This window comes from Vipera berus (assembly GCF_964194415.1).
Source record: "Vipera berus genome assembly, chromosome: 4".
Classification (NCBI taxonomy): domain Eukaryota; kingdom Metazoa; phylum Chordata; class Lepidosauria; order Squamata; family Viperidae; genus Vipera; species Vipera berus.
The window spans coordinates 40,014,073-40,032,783 of record NC_138206.1 but is presented as its reverse complement, the minus strand read 5'-3'; the positions used below and the strand labels follow the sequence as shown (position 1 = coordinate 40,032,783).

At 37.9% G+C, this 18,711-nt stretch overlaps 1 protein-coding gene across 1 annotated transcript in view; it reads right to left on the bottom strand.

Moving 5' to 3' along the window:
• Window positions 1-17,307, bottom strand: part of CRYBG3 (crystallin beta-gamma domain containing 3) — a 74,079-nt gene extending 56,772 nt beyond the window's left edge. The window contains exons 1-3 of the mRNA XM_081326349.1: window positions 16,111-17,307; window positions 5,388-5,466; window positions 1,094-1,527 (exon numbers count right to left, since the gene is read on the bottom strand). Coding sequence (XP_081182475.1) covers window positions 1,094-1,527; window positions 5,388-5,466; window positions 16,111-16,244 — 647 coding nt within the window. The 5' untranslated portion in view covers window positions 16,245-17,307. The remainder of the gene's footprint in view (window positions 1-1,093; window positions 1,528-5,387; window positions 5,467-16,110) is intronic.
• Window positions 17,308-18,711: the final 1,404 nt, after the last annotated feature.

Here is an 18,711-nt window from a genome sequence, read left to right as displayed (position 1 = left end):
GTGAAGCATAAAAGGATGACCCAGACATGATCAAATATAGGTTCCAATCTGCTCACTCTGTAGTCTGACTTTCCACTGAATAGCTATTACTGTTTTTATGTATTTTGCATTCTGATTGGTTTCATCTTTCTCTTCCTGCTATAATAAAGGTGCTTTTTTGTTTCCTGTAAAAGGGAAACTGTTTTGTAATGTCAGTGATGTTGCAGAAGTAGATTCATTTGCGAATGTCTACATGTGAGACACAATTTGCTTTAAAGTCTAAGATGCTGGATTAAGATTGGGCAGATCTGAGTTTTAGTCTTGTCTTAGTTTAGTCTTGCCTGAGTTTTAGTAGCTTGCCAGTTACTTTCTCTAAGCCTTAAGGAGAAGGCAATGGCAAATCACTTCCAAAATGATTCCCTAAAAACTGTATGAATTTTCTCATGTAGTCTGTAAGAATCAAGACTAAGGGCAAATAGATAGATAGATAGATAGATAGATAGATAGATAGATAGATAGATAGATAGATAGATAGATAGATAGATAGATAGATAGATTGTGTAGCTACTGGAAGGAATGACATTTAATTTCCAGCTCCAGGATAATAAGAACATCTTAGTCCAGCATTTTGTTTTTCACATTGACTAAATCAGATAGTAATATATTTACCTCTGCAGAATTTATGTGATTCTCTTTCACTGAGGCTAATTCTGCTATATGCTTACTTCATTTTTTTTTCTTTTATTACTGTTTCTACAATTTGCCTGATAATGACATTAAAATGAGTGACATAATTTTTACAAATTGGTATCATACTGGCTACCTTTCCATCTTTTGATACATCCTTCATTATTAGATTCAACTGATAAGGAATATGTAAAATGTTTATAATCTCTCCTCAATCTTTGTTTTTAATTTTGTAAATTCAAAATTCTTACATATAAGACTATATATCTTTTGCATGATTCTCCCACTGATGAAAACAAATACATCATATAGGATGATAACTAATTTATGTACATGGCACATTTTCAGTATGAATAACACTGAATTTTTTTTATGATCGTATGAGCTCAAATGAAAATATATATTTAGATACTATATTTGAACTCACTTGGCTGTTTCAGCAGATTCCTCTTGAGGTTTCTGTAAATGTTGTGGACTAGATTTCATTCTTAAGTTACTTTCTTCATCTTTGCTTGACATTTTCTGTTCAGTTCCAAAATTTGAAATGACAAATATTTTTGATTTGAGATGCTCAGTGGGTCTTTTGTCTTGATGGCTATCTTGACTTGAAAAGCCTTTTTTAGTTTTGCAATGTCCATCTCCAAAATTAGAAGGTTCTTTTTCTTTGTATGATGATTTAGAAGAAATACCAAATAAACTCCCAAGATATTGGAAAAATCCTTCTTTAGACCGTTTATTGTTACTGTTTGCTTTGCTTTCATGAATCAAACTAGGAAGACTATTTGCTTTCCTTAATTCCTCTTGAGTGGTAGATCTATTCAGGTCTTCTGTAGAGAAATCCTTATTTTTACAGACTGAAGCCTACAAGGAAAGAAACAGATTATTTTATCAATTGTTGAAGAGAAAGCAAGATTTTACTCTTTATAGGAGGAATTGAATCACATTGTATCCCATCTTTCCTATGAGAAGCACAAGGTAGCACATACTCAGTTCTTTTCATTTTATTGTTCCTATGAGAGTATTAATGAGGCCATGTCAGTTTCTTAACAGATGAAGATGATGGTCTTCCCAATCTAAGGCCAAAGCTCTTTCTGCTTAAGCATACTGGTTCTCATTAAGTGTACTGGAATACATTAATGTACAATTTTAATGCCAGTGCTTTACTCCACGCATACATAATATGGATTATCTAAATCTACAGTACATTAAGCATGGCTCAGTATGCATAGCACTGATTCCATAAACGTGGAAAACTAGCTCTTTTACTAAAAGTTCACATGATAAAGAACCTCTATAAAATATGCCTTTTATTTTTTGAAATATGTGTTCTTCATATGTAATGGATGTAATAGCATTACATAAAAATAAACAGTTGCAACATTAGCAGCTATTTTTAGTTAATAAATCTTTTCCCCCCAGGAATGATTAATGTGGCATGTCTGGCAGGCTTCCTCCCCAAGAAAGCCTTTAAAAAAAAGTCAGTCTTTTTTCTTCTTTCTTTTTACCTATGGGCAGTAAAGCTGACTATTGCTTAGATAAGATGTGTCTATTTCACCAATTCCTCAGACCATTAGTCACTCATGCAGAGTTTTTCCTTAGTATCTCTTATATAGTGGCTTTCTGTTCCCCTTACTCCTTGCAGGGAATTTTGCCTTAGTTCCCTGTGGAGAGTTTTTTATCCTTACAGTCTAAGGGAGAATTGTACACAAAGTACTAAGAAAGATTTGCAGAAAGAATTCTCCCCCCCTTCCCCCCAATCCCTTATGGACACTTTTTCTCATGGATTAAAAAATGTTTTTTCCTCCTGTGCTCCGTGAGGAAAGAGGTTTTTTTTCCCTTCCGTAATCCTGAAGCCCCATTCAGGCCTATGTGGAACCCTATTCTAGACTATAACATTTGTGATGAGGTCAGAACAACAAAGAGTATTCTCACCAATTTATGGCTTCTACTTGCAGATCTGACTTTGAGGAAGTGCTAACAGAATTTGTTGGTCTTTAATTCTTGCCTTGATAAAATACGAGGGCAATTCAGAAATAAACCTCCATTTGGTTATCAATGATTATACACATTAGAAAACTACAACATTACATTACTTTTTGACATAATCGCCATTCAAATTGAGGCACTTGTCATAACACCTTACAAGGTTTGAAATTCCTTAGTAGCAGTTGCTCGGTGTTGTGATTCAGGGTCAGCCTGTGGGTTCGGCAGTTGGGTCGGACGATTCAGAGGAGGAGGAGGGGGGGTGTTGGAGAGCCTGCAGAGGACAGCCCTGAGGCTTCGCAGAGCCCTCAGCCAGGCCCCTCCCATCTGGTTACGACACAGACCCAGCTGTGTGAGCCTGACAGCGTGGATGATGACCCACAGCTGGCCCTGTTCAAGGACGCCCGACGCAGGAGGCAGTCAATCAGGAGTAAACAGAGGAAGGCAATGGGGCACCTCGGAAGGAGGCAGAGAGAAGCCACGCCTTGAACTGTTTAAAAGGGGAATGTGTGGGAGGGCTGGTTTGCTGAAGGCAACCGTTTGAATAGCTCCTGTTTCATGGTTCGTGTTTTTGTTTTGCTCTGTTTGCTCTGTTTTGTGTCAATAAATTTGGCAGGCTTAGTTCCAGCCTCTTGCCTTTTTGTAAAGGGGTTGTCCCTGCCTTTTCTGCAGGGCCGGTAGTAGGCTGGTACAGAACACTCGGCGCCAAATCTGGGCTATGTGTGATCAAAAACATCCCAATGGAACTGCTTCAAAAGTTCTTGGGTGCGTCTAGTGGTGTGCGGGCGACCATTATCATGAACCAACACCACACCGGAAGTGGTGCGATAGAAATTCCCCCAAATGTGAAGATGCCAAAGGAATACTGCTAGAGAAGTTCATGGAGTGTGGTTTGACCATCAGTTCAGAAGTCTACTGTAAAATGTTACAAAAACTCAAATGAGCCATCCATAACAAGTGTTGGGGCATGCTGACTTCCGGTGTGGTGTTGGTTCACGATAATGCTTGCCCGCACACCACTAGACGCACCCAAGAACTTTTGAAGCAGTTCTGTTCGGATGTTTTTGATCATCCCCCCAACAGCCCAGATTTGGTGCTGAGCGACTACTACTAAGGAATTTGAAACCTTTTAAAACATTATGACAAGTTCCTCAATTTGAATGGCGATTATGTTGAAAAGTAATGTTGTAGTTTTCTAATGTGTATAATAAAAGTTCTGTATCTGTGAGCATCTTTCATTGGTAATCAAACGAAGGTTTATTTCCAAATTGCCCTTGTAGTTCCATGTAGCTTCCATTTCTTAATTTATGATTCTCCAATTAAAAATGTTAGTTGCAAGTGTTTAGGGATTTTTTAAAAATAGTCTCTTGTTTTGAAAGAATTAATTATCTTTATTTTCAAATGTGCAGACAAACCTTAGAAAAAATAATGGCATTTGAAAATAGACAGAAAACTTACAACCTGACAAATTAGAAGGACTGGAGTATTTGTTCACCCATGGGCATGTTTTATATAAACTATAGATTTAATTAGTCTTTGATTCTTATTAACAATTTTATAATAACAAAAGTGACACCAAATCAACAGATGAGTGTCCTGAATTATGTACGTGTTATATTTATGGTTTTCTTGGTTTGAATCTATAAAGAACTACACATACAAAGAACATACACATATGCTCAACATTCTACCACACAGAGGTTGTGCCACATTCCATTCACTATATACTTTGGCTGAAAATACCTAAACCTTTGTATATAGCAGAGTATATAATATATGACTAGGAAATATTTTCAAAATGACGTCTGTCAGTTGTGCAAAAAAATCCCAAGTTTTGGGAAGTGATGGGAGATGAGGCCAGAAAACACGTTTTTTCCATCATGACAGTTGTATTATTAAACAGCCTTTCTTCAAAATCCAGAATGGCCCCATGGTGATAGCTTTGCAGAAGGTAGCAAAGGCAGAGGACTATGCATCATCCGAGCCTGGATTTTTAAAAATAATGTATTATCTTATTGGCATTGTGTATTATTTGCACTAGTTTTATTTTATACGAATCTGTTGATATTCTAGTGGTTTTTATTGTGCTGTATGTTAGAAGTCACCATGAGCATATTGTGATTCTGGGACATTTAAATTCTATAAATAAATAAATAATAATTCAAAAGGCATTTCATCTTCTAAGTAATTATCATTACAAGCATACCTTAGATATAATGTATAGGCAAAACAGAGTACAGAGAAGTCCTATGATTTATAGATGCCACAATGCTTTACCGAAACATGCACATTGTATAGCCATGTGCATATTTTTCTTATCTCATTATAACATTTAGTTTTGAAAAGCTAGAATTGTTGCTCCTGGCATAATATAGATTAATTCTATTTACGCTTGAATCATATCCAATTTCTTGCTTTTAAGTTTACATTTCATGCTATTAAACCTTTGAAATAATTATTTTATTAAAAACTATGTATAATTAAAAGATAACAAAGCCAGGGATCTTCAATTAGTCATAAAATGAATACTGTAACGATAACTGACTAATGTCATTATTTACAATTTCTATTCTCACAATCACATATGAATACACACACACACTAGTATTTCAGAACATTTACTGCATATAATGAAGCAGACAGAAATACAGGAAAACCTAAATAAAAATAAACTGATAATTTTTTTAGAAAGTATAAGACATAATTCTGGTTCCTATTATAATAATAAATAGAAGGACCTTTAACAATTCTGGAAGAGGACTGCTTTCTTTTCTTGGACAAATCACATCTGTAGATTCATCTTCCTTAATTTCAAAACTGAAAAAAGAGAGAAAGAGATGTAACCTATTTGAAAGTCCAAGTTTATTTGAAGCATTTTTGAAAGAAAGTTCAGAAACCAAATGCTTTTATTTTGCCTGCTTGCTTTCTGTCATCTTGGCATTTCTTTTGTTTAGACAGCTTTTCTAAATCTGATCAAAGCGTTTCCTTTATTGTCATAAACTTTCTAAGTTCATTTTTTTAAACTCCAATATTTTTTCCTATCTATTTTTAACACAACTCTTCGGTAGTATATTTTCGAAACTAGTCAGTTAACTTGATTTTTACTTAAGGTTACCATCTGTTTAGTCTAGAATTTTGTCCCTTATCTTCGCATAAAGGTAGCTGTAATTGTAACTGCCTTACAATGTTTTTTGCTTATTGATCAGATTTCTAGGCTACCTACCGTAATATCCAATGATACTGGATAGCTGATATAGAATGAAATTATAAATAAAGATGAATTTTCCAATAATCCTAAATCTTTGTATTTTGAGCCACGTATTTTAAATTATATAAAATTTAAATATCTTGATTTTATTAAATTTATTATAAATTTAGTATAAGATCATTTCTAAAAGTCTCTTGATTTTATAATTATAGAGACAGACAAATGAGAAGTTTGTTTTTGCTCAGTTAAAATGCAATTAGCTTATCTAATTTCCAATTTAAATGGTTAACAATTTATAATTTGAATAATTAGTAAAGAATGAGTTGAATTAAAAGATTTAATATGCTAGAACAGGGGTGCCAAACTCAATTTCATTGAGGGCCGCATCAGCATTGCGGTTGCCCTCCGGGGGCCGGGTGGGTATGGCCAGGGTGGGTGTGGCCTACTGTGTGGGCGTGGCTAGAGTGCGAATGGCCTACTGTGTGGGCATGGCCAGCTCTACATCGTTTGCATCAAGAGTGCCTATGGGGGCCTGGGCAGGAGTGGGACAGATCTGAGGGTCTCTGGCAGAAGGAGGGTCTCTGGGCCCTCACTGTTTCCAGGATAGCTTCGTGGGCCACATGAAACCACTTCGTGGGCCGCATCCGGCCCCCGGGCCTTGTGTTTGACATCTCTGTGCTAGAAGGCTCAGATAACATTTATGTGTAGAGATAGTTGTTGAATATGCAGAATTAATAGCATCAACATGAGAGGAAATCAGGAAATCATAATTTTGTCTACCTGGGAGCAACTCTATGTTATCTTTCTCAATAGGCAATTTATATTTCAATAGCTTTGGACAAAAAAGTATTTTTGGAAACTAATATGTAGTATCAAATTCTGCTAAAACAAATTCTATGCTGGATTTCAGCTAAGCTCCAGTGTATTTCCTCCAAATTTCCTCCAAAACAAAAGCATTGTTTTCAAATCAAGATCTTCCATAATGAAAGAAAACACACAATTATTAATTTTGTTTATTTATTTAAAATACTTATATGGCCATCCATTTTAAGAAACATAAATGTGGGCTCCACACAGCAGCAATACCAAACCAACACACACACACACACACACACACACACACACACACATGCAAGAAGCTAAAATCTGGTGCCTTAGCCATTTTTCTCTGATGCAGTCAGATATAGGCTTTAAACTCACCCTATTCCAATACTTGATGACAAACTAGCTTTCTATAGCCTTCTCAAAAGCTAAGAAGTGAGGGCCTACTGGATATCAAGGGGAAGATGTTCTATAGGACAGGGACTACTATGGAAAAAGGTCGCTAGTTACCCACAAGATTCAGGGAAAGGGATCTGGAGTGTGTTTATTCTATTTGATCTGACGGAATGGGAGAGATGATCCCACAAACACTTGGTGTAGTTATACCTAGTTAGTAACTGATGCAAGAAGAAAGATTCAAAATAATAGGTCTAAAGACAAACAGTGTTTGGGAACTTGGGCTCATCTACTGAAAGAGAATAGATGTGCTCAAACAAGTTTTTGGTGAAGATATACATAATATAATACTATTGCTGAGGGAAAGATTGGTATACGCAGAGGGAAGTACTTAATCTTCTGCCATTTGATAATTCTTTCTCTAGACACTTTTCCTAGTAAACTCCAGGATGTGAAATACATTCACTCTCAAGACACTAGGCTACAAAAGAAGATTGCAAATCACTTGATCTTCACTGAATCTTTACTTAAAAGAAAACTGTACATCACTGTTATGTAAATGCATTCTACAATAGGAGTCCCATCCTGTTCAAACTAGTATGGCAAAATAGAGAAAATACAGTGTTTATTAATATAGTTATCACATAGTCTTCCTAAAGGATAGACTTCATACTGGCTACATGTAAATAATTCAAAGTCAAAACTTAAATCCTTAAATGCAAATTCTAAATTGTTAACCTTTGTTCCAATTAAAAAACACCTCAAATCATTACAGATTACCTTAGACAGCAACATTTGAGACACTTTAATCTCAATCCCACATGGAAACATTTTCATTCTCTGTAAAACCTATATAACAGTATACAGTTAAAAAAATCTTCAAAGCTCATTCCAGCATCATACTAAGTGTATTTTCTTATCTCTACTCTTTATAAAAAATCCTTTGGATGTATTAAGGAAAAAAACAAAACAAAACCTACCGTATTTTTCGGACCATAAGACGCACCTGACCATAAGACACACCCAGTTTTAGAGCAGGAAAACAAGAAAAAAAATATTCTGAACCAAATAGTACCAGTATACTAAAATATTTATTATAATAAAGCAAAATACCGTAATGTTTAACAGTGTAAACTCAACAGTGGTGTTAAGAACCATCATCATTTCCATTAACAAATGAGGAAAGACTTAGAGGCTCAAGCACTTTTCTAGTTTCCTGGAAACCCTTAAAAACTCATCATCACTAGTGTCAGAATTTATGAAGCTCTGTTGCTCACAATCACCTATATCGCTTTCTTTGCTATCTTCATATATGACATTATCTTCAGTTCGATCTAAGGCATTGCTAATGCCACATTTTTTGAGAGAGAGGAAGGAAGGAAGAAAAGAAGGAAGGAAGGGAGAGAGAGAGAGAGAGAGAGAGAGAGATTGAAAGGAAGGAAGGAAGAGAGTGAAAGGAAGGAAGGGAGAGAGTGAAAGGAAGGAAGGAAGGAAGAAAGAAAGGAAGGAAGAGAGAGAGAGTGGAAGGAAGGAAGAAAGGAAGGAAGGAAGAGAGTGAAAGGAAGGACGGAAGGAAGAGAGAGAGAGTAAAAGGAAGAAATAAAGAAAGAAAAAGAAAGAAAAGAAAGAAAGAGAAAGAAAGAAAAAGAAAGAAAGAATCCGTCCTGCTCTTTTCCGCTGGGAGCCCGCAAATGTGTGAATTACCGGTAGCTCTCCTCGAACGCACACTTCTCCCGTGGCACGAGAACAACCCTCACAATTCTTTCTCTACGCACCCTGCCCTCGCCACGTCGGGAACCTGCATTTCTATTGGCTGGTCGGCAGCTCAGCGTGCCGGCTTCCCCACCCTCACCCTCCACCCAGTGGGTTGCGTGTCTCGGTGCACGTGTATACGCAGCAGGGCTGCGTTGAGAGCCGAGGAAGGAGGAGAGGCGAGGAATGTGGGGGGGGGGGCAAAGTGCTCGGGGGGAAAAGGAAGAAAAGATGCATTAGAAAAAAAGAACTTATTTGCTGCCCTTCCCCCACCCTGCCAGGATGAGAAGCTGCTTTCTTGCAGGGGTTTTGAACGCACTTCAGCTGCTGGCCAAAATTTAAGGTACCAATAGTTTCTTTTCCCTGAATAGGTTTTCTAAGACGCCAAAGCAATTTCAAACAATTATTACTCTTGCAAATGGGAAATCACTTCCGATAAACTTCGCCGAGAAACCTGCAGGGACATCTCTTCACGGCTTTGCTGGGCCAAGTCGCCAGCAATACGAAACCGGAGAATTATTGGGATTTGGCCTATGAGGTTTAGTTTAGCAAAAACTATTTCTTTAGCGGCGAAGTAAAAGGAAGAAAATGGGCGCGCGCGGGGAGAGGCAGAGAATTCCGCATCTTCATTCAATCACATCTCTCCAATGGAGCTGATGGAAGGCGTTGACTGAATGGGAGACAAGAGTTTTTGCTTACCTTCGGACCATAAGACGCACCTCGTTTCCCCCCCTTTTTTGGGGGGAAAAGTGCGTCTTATGGTCTGAGAAATACGGTATCTTCCTTTCTTTTAATAAACTATCCACCCACATTATGTATACGAAAGTTTATTTGCAGCATTAGGCACTAATAATTGGAAAATAAAAGGAAACTGTGCTGGCAGGAGAAAATAAATATATTAGTTTTGGCAATGAAATTGGCTGTTTGGAGGGAGTCAAACAGGAAGATAAGGCTTCTCAAATAGGTTTGAACATATCCAGGCTACATAAAGATACTGTCATTCTAAGACTGATATTCGACAGCAATATAACTTTAGTTTAGGCTTAAATAAAAATCGCTCAGAATATAGGGTAATTCTCAATATAATTTGTATTATTTGCACTTTGAAACATGGTAAAAGCTAGCACAAATAGAAAGTAAGAAAGAAAAAAGAAAAAAAGAGAAAAACAAAAAGGGCAAGAATAGGGGGAAAAATAATAAAAGAAAAAAGCATAAAGAATTGGCTTCCAAAATTCTCCACAGCCCTAGAAATAGATTTTGACCTCTCTTTACAGTTACATCATATATTTTTATTTGCATAATCTTGCCTGTCTAATTAGTAAAACTGTAAGTCCCAAGTTTTTTTTTAATATATTTTTATTGAAAAAGTCCCAAAGAGGCTTGCAGTCAGCAATAAATAATGTTTATTCTCTAATCAGAGAAGCCCAGTGCTTGGGGTAATTAGCAAGAAGAGAATTAATCTTTTTATTTACATTCATTGGAGAGGAAGGGATTACAAGAGAATAAGCAGGTACACACCAAAAGGAATGTGCTAGTCCAGAAGGAATATTACTACTTTTTAGGGACATGCTGAAAAGAAGCTCAGGAAGAGATAGCTAGTTTAGGCAATCTTTCCATTCTGTGGGGTGGGAGGAGAAAAATCCTGTTAGACACAGACCTTTATTGACTGTAATGGTGAACATGTGACTGAGAGACAGAAAGTCACTGTAAAAGTTGTAAATATGGGCATAGTCATAAAATTACTTTTTCATTTTCTGCCTGCTTCAGTCACTAAATAAAGACTAACTGTAAATCACGGGTGTCAAACTCGCCGTGCCACGTGACATGTCGTGACATATCATGACTTTTTTTGCATTGCCAGAGCTGGGGTGGGTGTGGCCTCTGTATGATGCAATCGGCCCGCGGGCCAGCAGTTTGACACCACTGCTGTAAATCAAATACAAAATTCAAAAGCATTTGAAAGATTAGGATTGACTAGCACTACGGTCAATGTTCTGCTTTTTGTTTTGGCTTAGGCCTTTAGCCCAGTAAATGAGTGGGGAAAGTCTTTCTCTAAAAAGCACAGGGTTTCTTAAAAATTTATACAATCTAACTTGGCCCTAGAATTTCCCAACCCAGAATTCAAAATCCTTATAAAAGATTTTGTATTTCTACTTCTGTTGTTCTTTGTCCCTTTTCCTTTCTAAATTAGAACCCAATAATTGCTATTTAATAAGTGCTAACTTCATCCTCACAATTGTGCTTCATCTTTCATATCCAGAGCTCATTCTATCATCTACCAAGTTAACTATTCAGAAACTACCTTTTCTGAAACCTTTTCAACCCTATCTCTTGAGTTCATGTGATTTTCGCATTATTGGCTTTTTTGTTATAAAGTCTTTGGTAAAAGTTTGCTTCTGTGAGTGTAATGGTTCAGGAATTTGTGTATACACCAGTCTTTCCAGTCCTTCAGCTTCAGTTCTGTTTCATATTTGGTTAGCATTTTAAATGGCTCCTCTCCTATTACTGTGAAGATTTCAATGGATATTTAATTGGTGCCTACTTTTTAATTTGACAACTTATTTACTGCTATCATACCTCATTTTATTTATTGCAAGACTTATATCCTTATATCCCTTCAAAAGACTTATATTCCTTATGCCTGGACTGATCATAGTTTCTAAATTTGGTTTTTTATTGGTTTAAATTGTTCTTATTTCTTATATTGTTTAATCCTCTTTTAATTTTTGTATTTATATCTTTTAACTTTTTATTGTTGTGAGCCGCCCTGAGTCCTCAGGGAGAAGGGCGGCATATAAATTTAATAAACCCTTAAACCTTATATCCCTTCAAAAGACTTTGGATGGTTCATAAGCATTAAAATATTCTAATAAAACAATACAATAACAAAAGCAAATACCTAATTAAAGGTATTTCACTGTCTTCATGAATACCACCAATATGGGGGCCATCTATCGCAGTATCTCTTGACAGGATGCACCTCAAGCTCCCCTCCCCATCCCAGAATATTTGACAGGAAACCCAACTATAGGAACTAATTCTACTTTATTGTATTGTAAAGTTAAATTAACAAAATCTGACAAAGTACAACTTCCTGTCACCACTTTTAATTGCTTGATCAATTAGGGCGGATTCTTCCTAGGTTTCTTTCTCTGACATTTAAGCCTCTTGAGGATCATCCCTTTCCTCTGATTGTTTCCTAGCCAGTATCTCTTGCCCTAGTCTTCCAAGGTCGTACACACACACACACACACACACACACACACACACACACAACCATACACCCAATTGCATGCAGAACTCAGGCAGTTTCTGCATAGAAAAGGTAATTCTGAAGATACTGAAGAACAAAAGCACAGTTTTATAGATCAAAAACAGTACTTTAAATTGTGCTTGGAAGATGTTTCTGTATGTGTGTGTGTCTTCAAGCCATTGTTGACTCCTGGTGAACAGGAGCCTGTGTAGTTGGAAAAGTCTGGGTAGTTGTCTTGGCAAGATTTTTCATAAGTGGTTTGTCATTGCTTCCTTGAAAGTGTATAAGTGGCCCAAGGTCACCAAGCTGGCTTTGTGTCTAAGGTGGAACTAGAACTCACAGTCTCCCAGTTTTTAGTCCAGTGCCTTTACCACACCAAACTGGCTCTCACTTGGAAATATATTGGTAACTAATGCAGGTGTGATATTGCTGAAACAATTTTAATTTGCTGCATTCTATAGTCTTGAAAAGCAGTTCTAGGAAAGATATATTTCAGTTTGGAGGAGATGGATAGATTATATTCAGAATAAATATGGGACTAAAAAGTTCCATTTAGCTTATGAGTAGATTTTAGAGGGATATTGTTATTGGTACTTTGTATGTAGTTATGTTAAAGGGGAGTTAAAGCACATTATGAATTTGGTTAATTGTATATTATGCATAATTCTTATTTAGAATATGATTATTATAACTATAATCCTGTATTTAGTTCTGGGAAGTGGGGGGGGAAGTGGGCGGGTTTGGGGTGGGGGGGATTTGGGGTTATATTGTAAAATCTTGTTTTTGTAAAACTCTTTAATAAAAAAAAGAAAAGCAGTTCTAGGTAGAGAGTGTTGCAGTAGTCCAGTCTCAAGATAATGTGGGCATGTGTGACTCTTGCCAATGTCTCACATTCTAAGTTTTCCCTTGCCACACCTAGCATGATAAAATTGGACAAAAGTTTTATTACAGCTTTCCTCTGCTGATCAAGCAGAAGCCTTACATAGAGGGAAACCCCAATGTCACTTCAAGTAGAGTGCAATCTGGTCCAGATTTGACACAGGATCCAATGAGGAGACAAGATGTTTTTTGAACAAATGGTACTTCCATCTTGTTGGGATTTGGTTTTAGCTTATTTTGTTCCAACCAATCCAATTAGCCAGGGTAGAAATGTATAGCCAGATATCCATTCATTGTTGATACACCACCCCAAATTGATGAATAATCTCCAGCAGTTCAATACTGATCTTAAAGAGGCCTTTGATAGGTCAAAAAATATGAGTGAAAACCTCATATGCAAATCCTCCTTTGCTACTAAATGGAATTACCTATTCAGAATAGACAAAAATACGTGCCACTCAACCCAATTCTTATAGGTCAGGGGTGTCAAGCTGTCAGCCTGCGGGCTGAACACGTCACCAGGAAACCATGCCCACCCCATTGCCGGCAATGGGGAAAAAGCTCCCATACGTTGCGCAATGTCACGTGACGTCATGAGTTTGACATGTCTGTTATAGGTGGTACAAGAGAATGCCATGTTGAGAGGTCTAATGGGACCAGAGGGGCTCATTCTCTTTCTCTAAAACCCAACGAAGTTCATCCCCAGGACTTTGTTATGGCTGAAATAAATGGAACTTTGTTCTGGCACAGCAGATCTCTTCTTATATTGTATACAGTTAGTCCCTGACTTACAACCAATCTCTTAGTGACTGTTTAAAGTTATAACTGATTCGCCGAAAGGGATTTACAAGCCAGATTTGAAGTTCTGACAGCCAGCTTCTCTCTGAGGTCACGTGACTGAACTTCAGGTGCTCAGCAACACACACACATGTATGGCTATTTGCATTATCCCACAGTCAATTGTGTTTTATCATGGTTTCACTAAAAACCCAGTATTTACTTACACTTTTTGGCAAAACTGCACCCATAGCAAAAAGGTTTTAAATTGGGTTGGTCATGTGACTAACCTGTTTTTTAATCATCATGACATAGGACTATAGTGGGCATGTTCCATTATGCCCCTTATGTTGAGGACTACCTGCAACTATTAAGTGTGTGTGATGCTTTCTAAACAAATACCGTATTTATCGGCGTATAACACTCACTTTTTCTTCCTGAAAATAGGGGGCAAATGATGTGTGCGTGTTATACGCCGATATAATGTTAATGACCCATTTTGCTTTAAAGTTATTTATTTGAAATTTAAGTTTTTTTCCTGAAATTTCCTTTTTAAAATGAGGTGCGTGTTATACGCCGGTGCGTGTTATACGCCGATAAATACGGTAATTTTATGTCTACATTATTGAATAATCAGAAAAATTCCATACTGTTATATCTTAATTATTGCTAAATAAAAACTAAAAATACCAAAATGCTTATAATTCCCTGTAATGTGCAAACTGAAAATAAAAACATCTCTCTATGAAGTAGTTATACTTTTAATTAAAACAAAATTAGATTTCAATTATGGCTTATCTAAGAAATTGATCATTTCTTAAACAACCAACTTTAAGGCACACAATTTCTTATTCACCAGATTATACAACATGGAAATGTCTTAACCAATACTGTGGTGCGCTAAAATTTGAAAATAAAAACCTATTTTTAAAAAAATGCTTGGTTCTTATTTTTGCTATCTAGAGTTTATTAATATTATAATCTTGGAAATAAAAGGCAGATATTACATAATTTTAACTTTTTGTTTTTGCCACATATTATATGACCGAAAACCATTCTTACAATGGGATTTCCTCTCATTCTTCACCCTTTCCATTTCAGGGTGTGCTGAAGGGAAAGGAAGTTGGGTTTTTTTTCCTCAAGAATGCATTATGTTCATAAGTACTGCTACTGGAACCAATATTGTTTGTTAAGTTTTGGACCATTAAGATTGTCATTATACAATTTGAACCAAAGGTGTGTAACATGTTGCACACATGAAAGCAATTCAAAACGGATTGTTTCAACCTCACTGGATTTGTTCTGATGCTTTTTTTTTAAGGGGGTGGGAGAAGACTTATCTAACTTACAGAAACTTTAAGAATAGATATATTAAATCACCACAGAATTATCTTAGATTACCAGAGCGTTTATTAACTGCTACTTTTACCTTGTACTTTATATAGTACCCATCATAGATCCATGCAAAATGTGCACATACACAGGGGCTGTTCATAATAAAATGTAGAATACGATATAAAAAGTGAGAAATATATACACCGCCAGTCTCCCTAGACCAGTTGCTTTTACTACCAGAACCATCCCTCAGTTTCCATTCCTTCCAGAAGAGGTTTTGCCAAAAGGCTCTCCAAGGGTAAAAGCTGTAATTCCCCCAAATGTAAAAAAAAATATGCTTGAAATTAGTATTTGAACTTAAATGATGCAATTTTGTTTACTGGCTAAGTGTAACGAACGGGAGGAAAAGAAAGAGCCTAAAAGAGTAATACCTATCTAAAGCCTGTCTTCCTTGAAGGACAACAAACTGTTCCGAGACCTAATCTTCTGCACAGTTCATATGCCTTGCCCCGCGTGAAATTTACAGCACTTATACACCGAAGATGCTCTTAGCTTCCGAGGCCTTTTTTTTATTAAAAAAAAGACTCATTTAAAGAGAAAACCACCGCCTAGTGAACATTACAAAGGCTGCGCTCGCATTATACATTTTAACCGGGGTTAACAACAACAACAAAAAAGTTTCCTCAACCCCATTTTGCGGATTATTTTTTTTTTTTTGCGTAACGCGCTCAACCCTCCACGGAACGACTCTTGGCTGAGCTCGCGCCAGACTAACAAGCGTTTGGCAACTTGGCGGCTCTGGGTTTTGTGGCGAATTCAGCCAAAAAAGAAGGGACGACGCCAAAAAAAAAAAGTATCGAAGCGCAGGGCGGGGGAGAAGGATGGCGAGGAGGTGAAGGGTGTGTGGGGGGGGAGGAGGAGAGAGAAGAAGCGCCGGAGGAGACGAGGCAGGAGAGCCCCGGCCAAACCTACTCCAGCCAGGAAGGAAAGCAGGCAGAGTCGCCGGCTTGCTGCCTTCTAACTTTTGCCCCGTCCCTACCTTCGTGCGCAGTGCGGTTCAGGGGCTACTTTGCTCTCTTCTTCCTGTTCCTTGGAAGAACTTCTCGTAAAAAGTCGAGAGAAATTGTTGTGCCAGGGGGAAGCGGTTCTCCTCCGGCTACTCCCTCCAGACATCGTCAACAGCCGGGGAAGCAGCAAGGCTACTTCTTCTCTAAGGCTGAACAAAACAGGGGGGGGGGGCGAATCTCTAACGCTTCTCCTGGGGAACAGAAGCCCTCGTTCTGCCTTAGCTTTCTAGTCCATTATTTGTCCCAACGGGACCGAACCCAGCCGAGCCTGCCGCCGAGCCCTTCCTCTACTACGCTGTGGAGGCAGAAATAGTTACACGGCACCCTCAACGGCCCGGCCCCAAGAGGCGGGTCCCGGCCCTGACCAGCACGGCCCCTTTCTCTCCAAACCCCGCCTTTTCCCAACAGCAGAGGAGCATCAGTTGCCCCGCGCGGGTTCCGGAGTTTTCGTTCGCCGCTCTCGCCTTCCCCCCCCGCTCCTCCCTTGCGCTCTGCGGCCGAGAACTTCAGGTTGCTCAAGTTTTGCCTTTCCCCCGAAAATAAACAGTCGCCACCAATAGAGAGGTGTGTTTAATTTCTCGAGAACGGTCTGGAAGGAATATTGGAATGGCTGCCACAAACAGGTCTAATTTAACCTGCTGAAAACCTGTTTTAGAAGTATTCTTAAAACGTTTTAAAATATAACTTCTTGGCCCTCCCTTTTCCTAAGTCTTATGTATGATAGCTAAAACCATCAAAACCCAAACAATAAAAGAAAACCAAAATAAAAAATAAAAAATAAAGGCAGGAAAACTTATGTTCGTGGAGATCTGGAAGACCGGCTATGTTGTGGAATACATACTTCTGAGCCTTAAGCACACTAAATTTCATGCAGAATTTAATGCAGTCAAAATTGCTTAAACCAAATAAGGCTTATTCTTAGGTAGGCATAAACTGATTGCCCTATTTTAGTGTTTAAGTGCTGCAGGCATTCAATTTTTTTTTTAGATTCCTCATAAAAAGTATATAATTGGGCTGGGTTATTTTTTATTACTAGTATTAAAAACTGGTGTAACTGGGACATACCAAGGCCTGTCTTTCTACATAATCTTAAATGTATTTATTATTCTTCATCCATTTTCTCCAAGACACTTCCTTTTCCAGAACAAAAAAAAAATGCTCTAAGGCATGTACACAGAAGGAAGCTCTCTGAATAAATGAGTTTGGACTGGAGCCTAAAATAATTGTGTGCCATTGCATAAATCAGTTTTCTTTTTAAAGAACATTTCAATGTATTATCTTCAAAATAAAAGCCCAAAATGTGCGTAAACAATTTGTAACTACATTTGTACTGTTTTGAATATTGTGTGGACAGAAAAATATACAAATAAAAATTAAAATAACACTGTTACAATAATTCTATAAATGCCAGTGGGAATGTTAAGTAAGTAAGTAAGTACAAGAACACTTCTTTCATGCTGCAGAGTGAACAACACTGTGTGTGCTTCACTTTCTGGTTACAGTTTTGAGCCATATTCCTCCACCACAAAGGGAATACTGTGAAAGTATAAGAAAATAATAACACTCACCTGCCAATCAATGCAGTTACTACTCATGCTCTAAACAACAGGCTTTGCTCCAGACATCCACCTATTAGGACAGCCAGAAACTTTCTGAATAACAACTTCAATCTGCTTCAGGCCTGGATGGAAGAATGATCCTTTATTGCTCCTCCAGAGTGTCACAACACTCCCTGCTTTACAGTTGAAACCAAAAGGATTCAATCTATCCCTTAAGGCAGGGGTAGGCAACCTCGGCTCTTTTATGACTCGTGGACTTCAACTCCCAGAATTCATAAGCCAGCTGTGCTGGCTCAGGAATTCTGGGAGTTGAAGTCCATGAGTCATAAACGAGCCGAGGTTGCCTACCTCTGCCTTAAGGTCTGGTCAGTCCACAATAAGATTAGGACTCAACATGACAGGTGTGCTAGCCTATTCTGTAAATGGGAAAGCTCTCCTTTTTGGAATGTAGCTGTGGTGCTTCAAAGCAGATGGTGCAACACATTGTGGAACAATGCCCTTGAGCATGTGTCAGGGAAATTCCAGAGATTTTATGTATGCAACTATATAGTCTACCTTTGAATTTTTAAATAAATAGTTTCATATTTGTTCTTTGAGCATATAGTTTGATATGCTTTTTAACATTTTTGCCATACGCTAAATAAATAAATTCTGCAAAGTTAAATCCAATTTTGAGTAAGCTCCTGCTTCTAGATTCATGGCAAAGATAAGGTAAAGGTGTCCCTGCGGATTTTACTCCACTAGTCATTGCAGGCGTGCTCATCTCCATTTCGAGGCCATGGAGCCAGTGCTGTCTGAAGATGTGGTCATGTAACCAGCATGATGACATCCCAGAGTGCTGTTACCTTCCCACCAAAGTGGTACCTATTTATCTACTCTCATTTGCATGCTTTTGAACTGCTACGTTGACCGGAGCTGGGGTGAGGACAGCTCACCCTGTTGCATGGCGCTCAAGTCTCGAACCTGGGCTTTTGGTTGTCCAGCTGGCAAGCCCAACATCTTAACTGTTGAGCC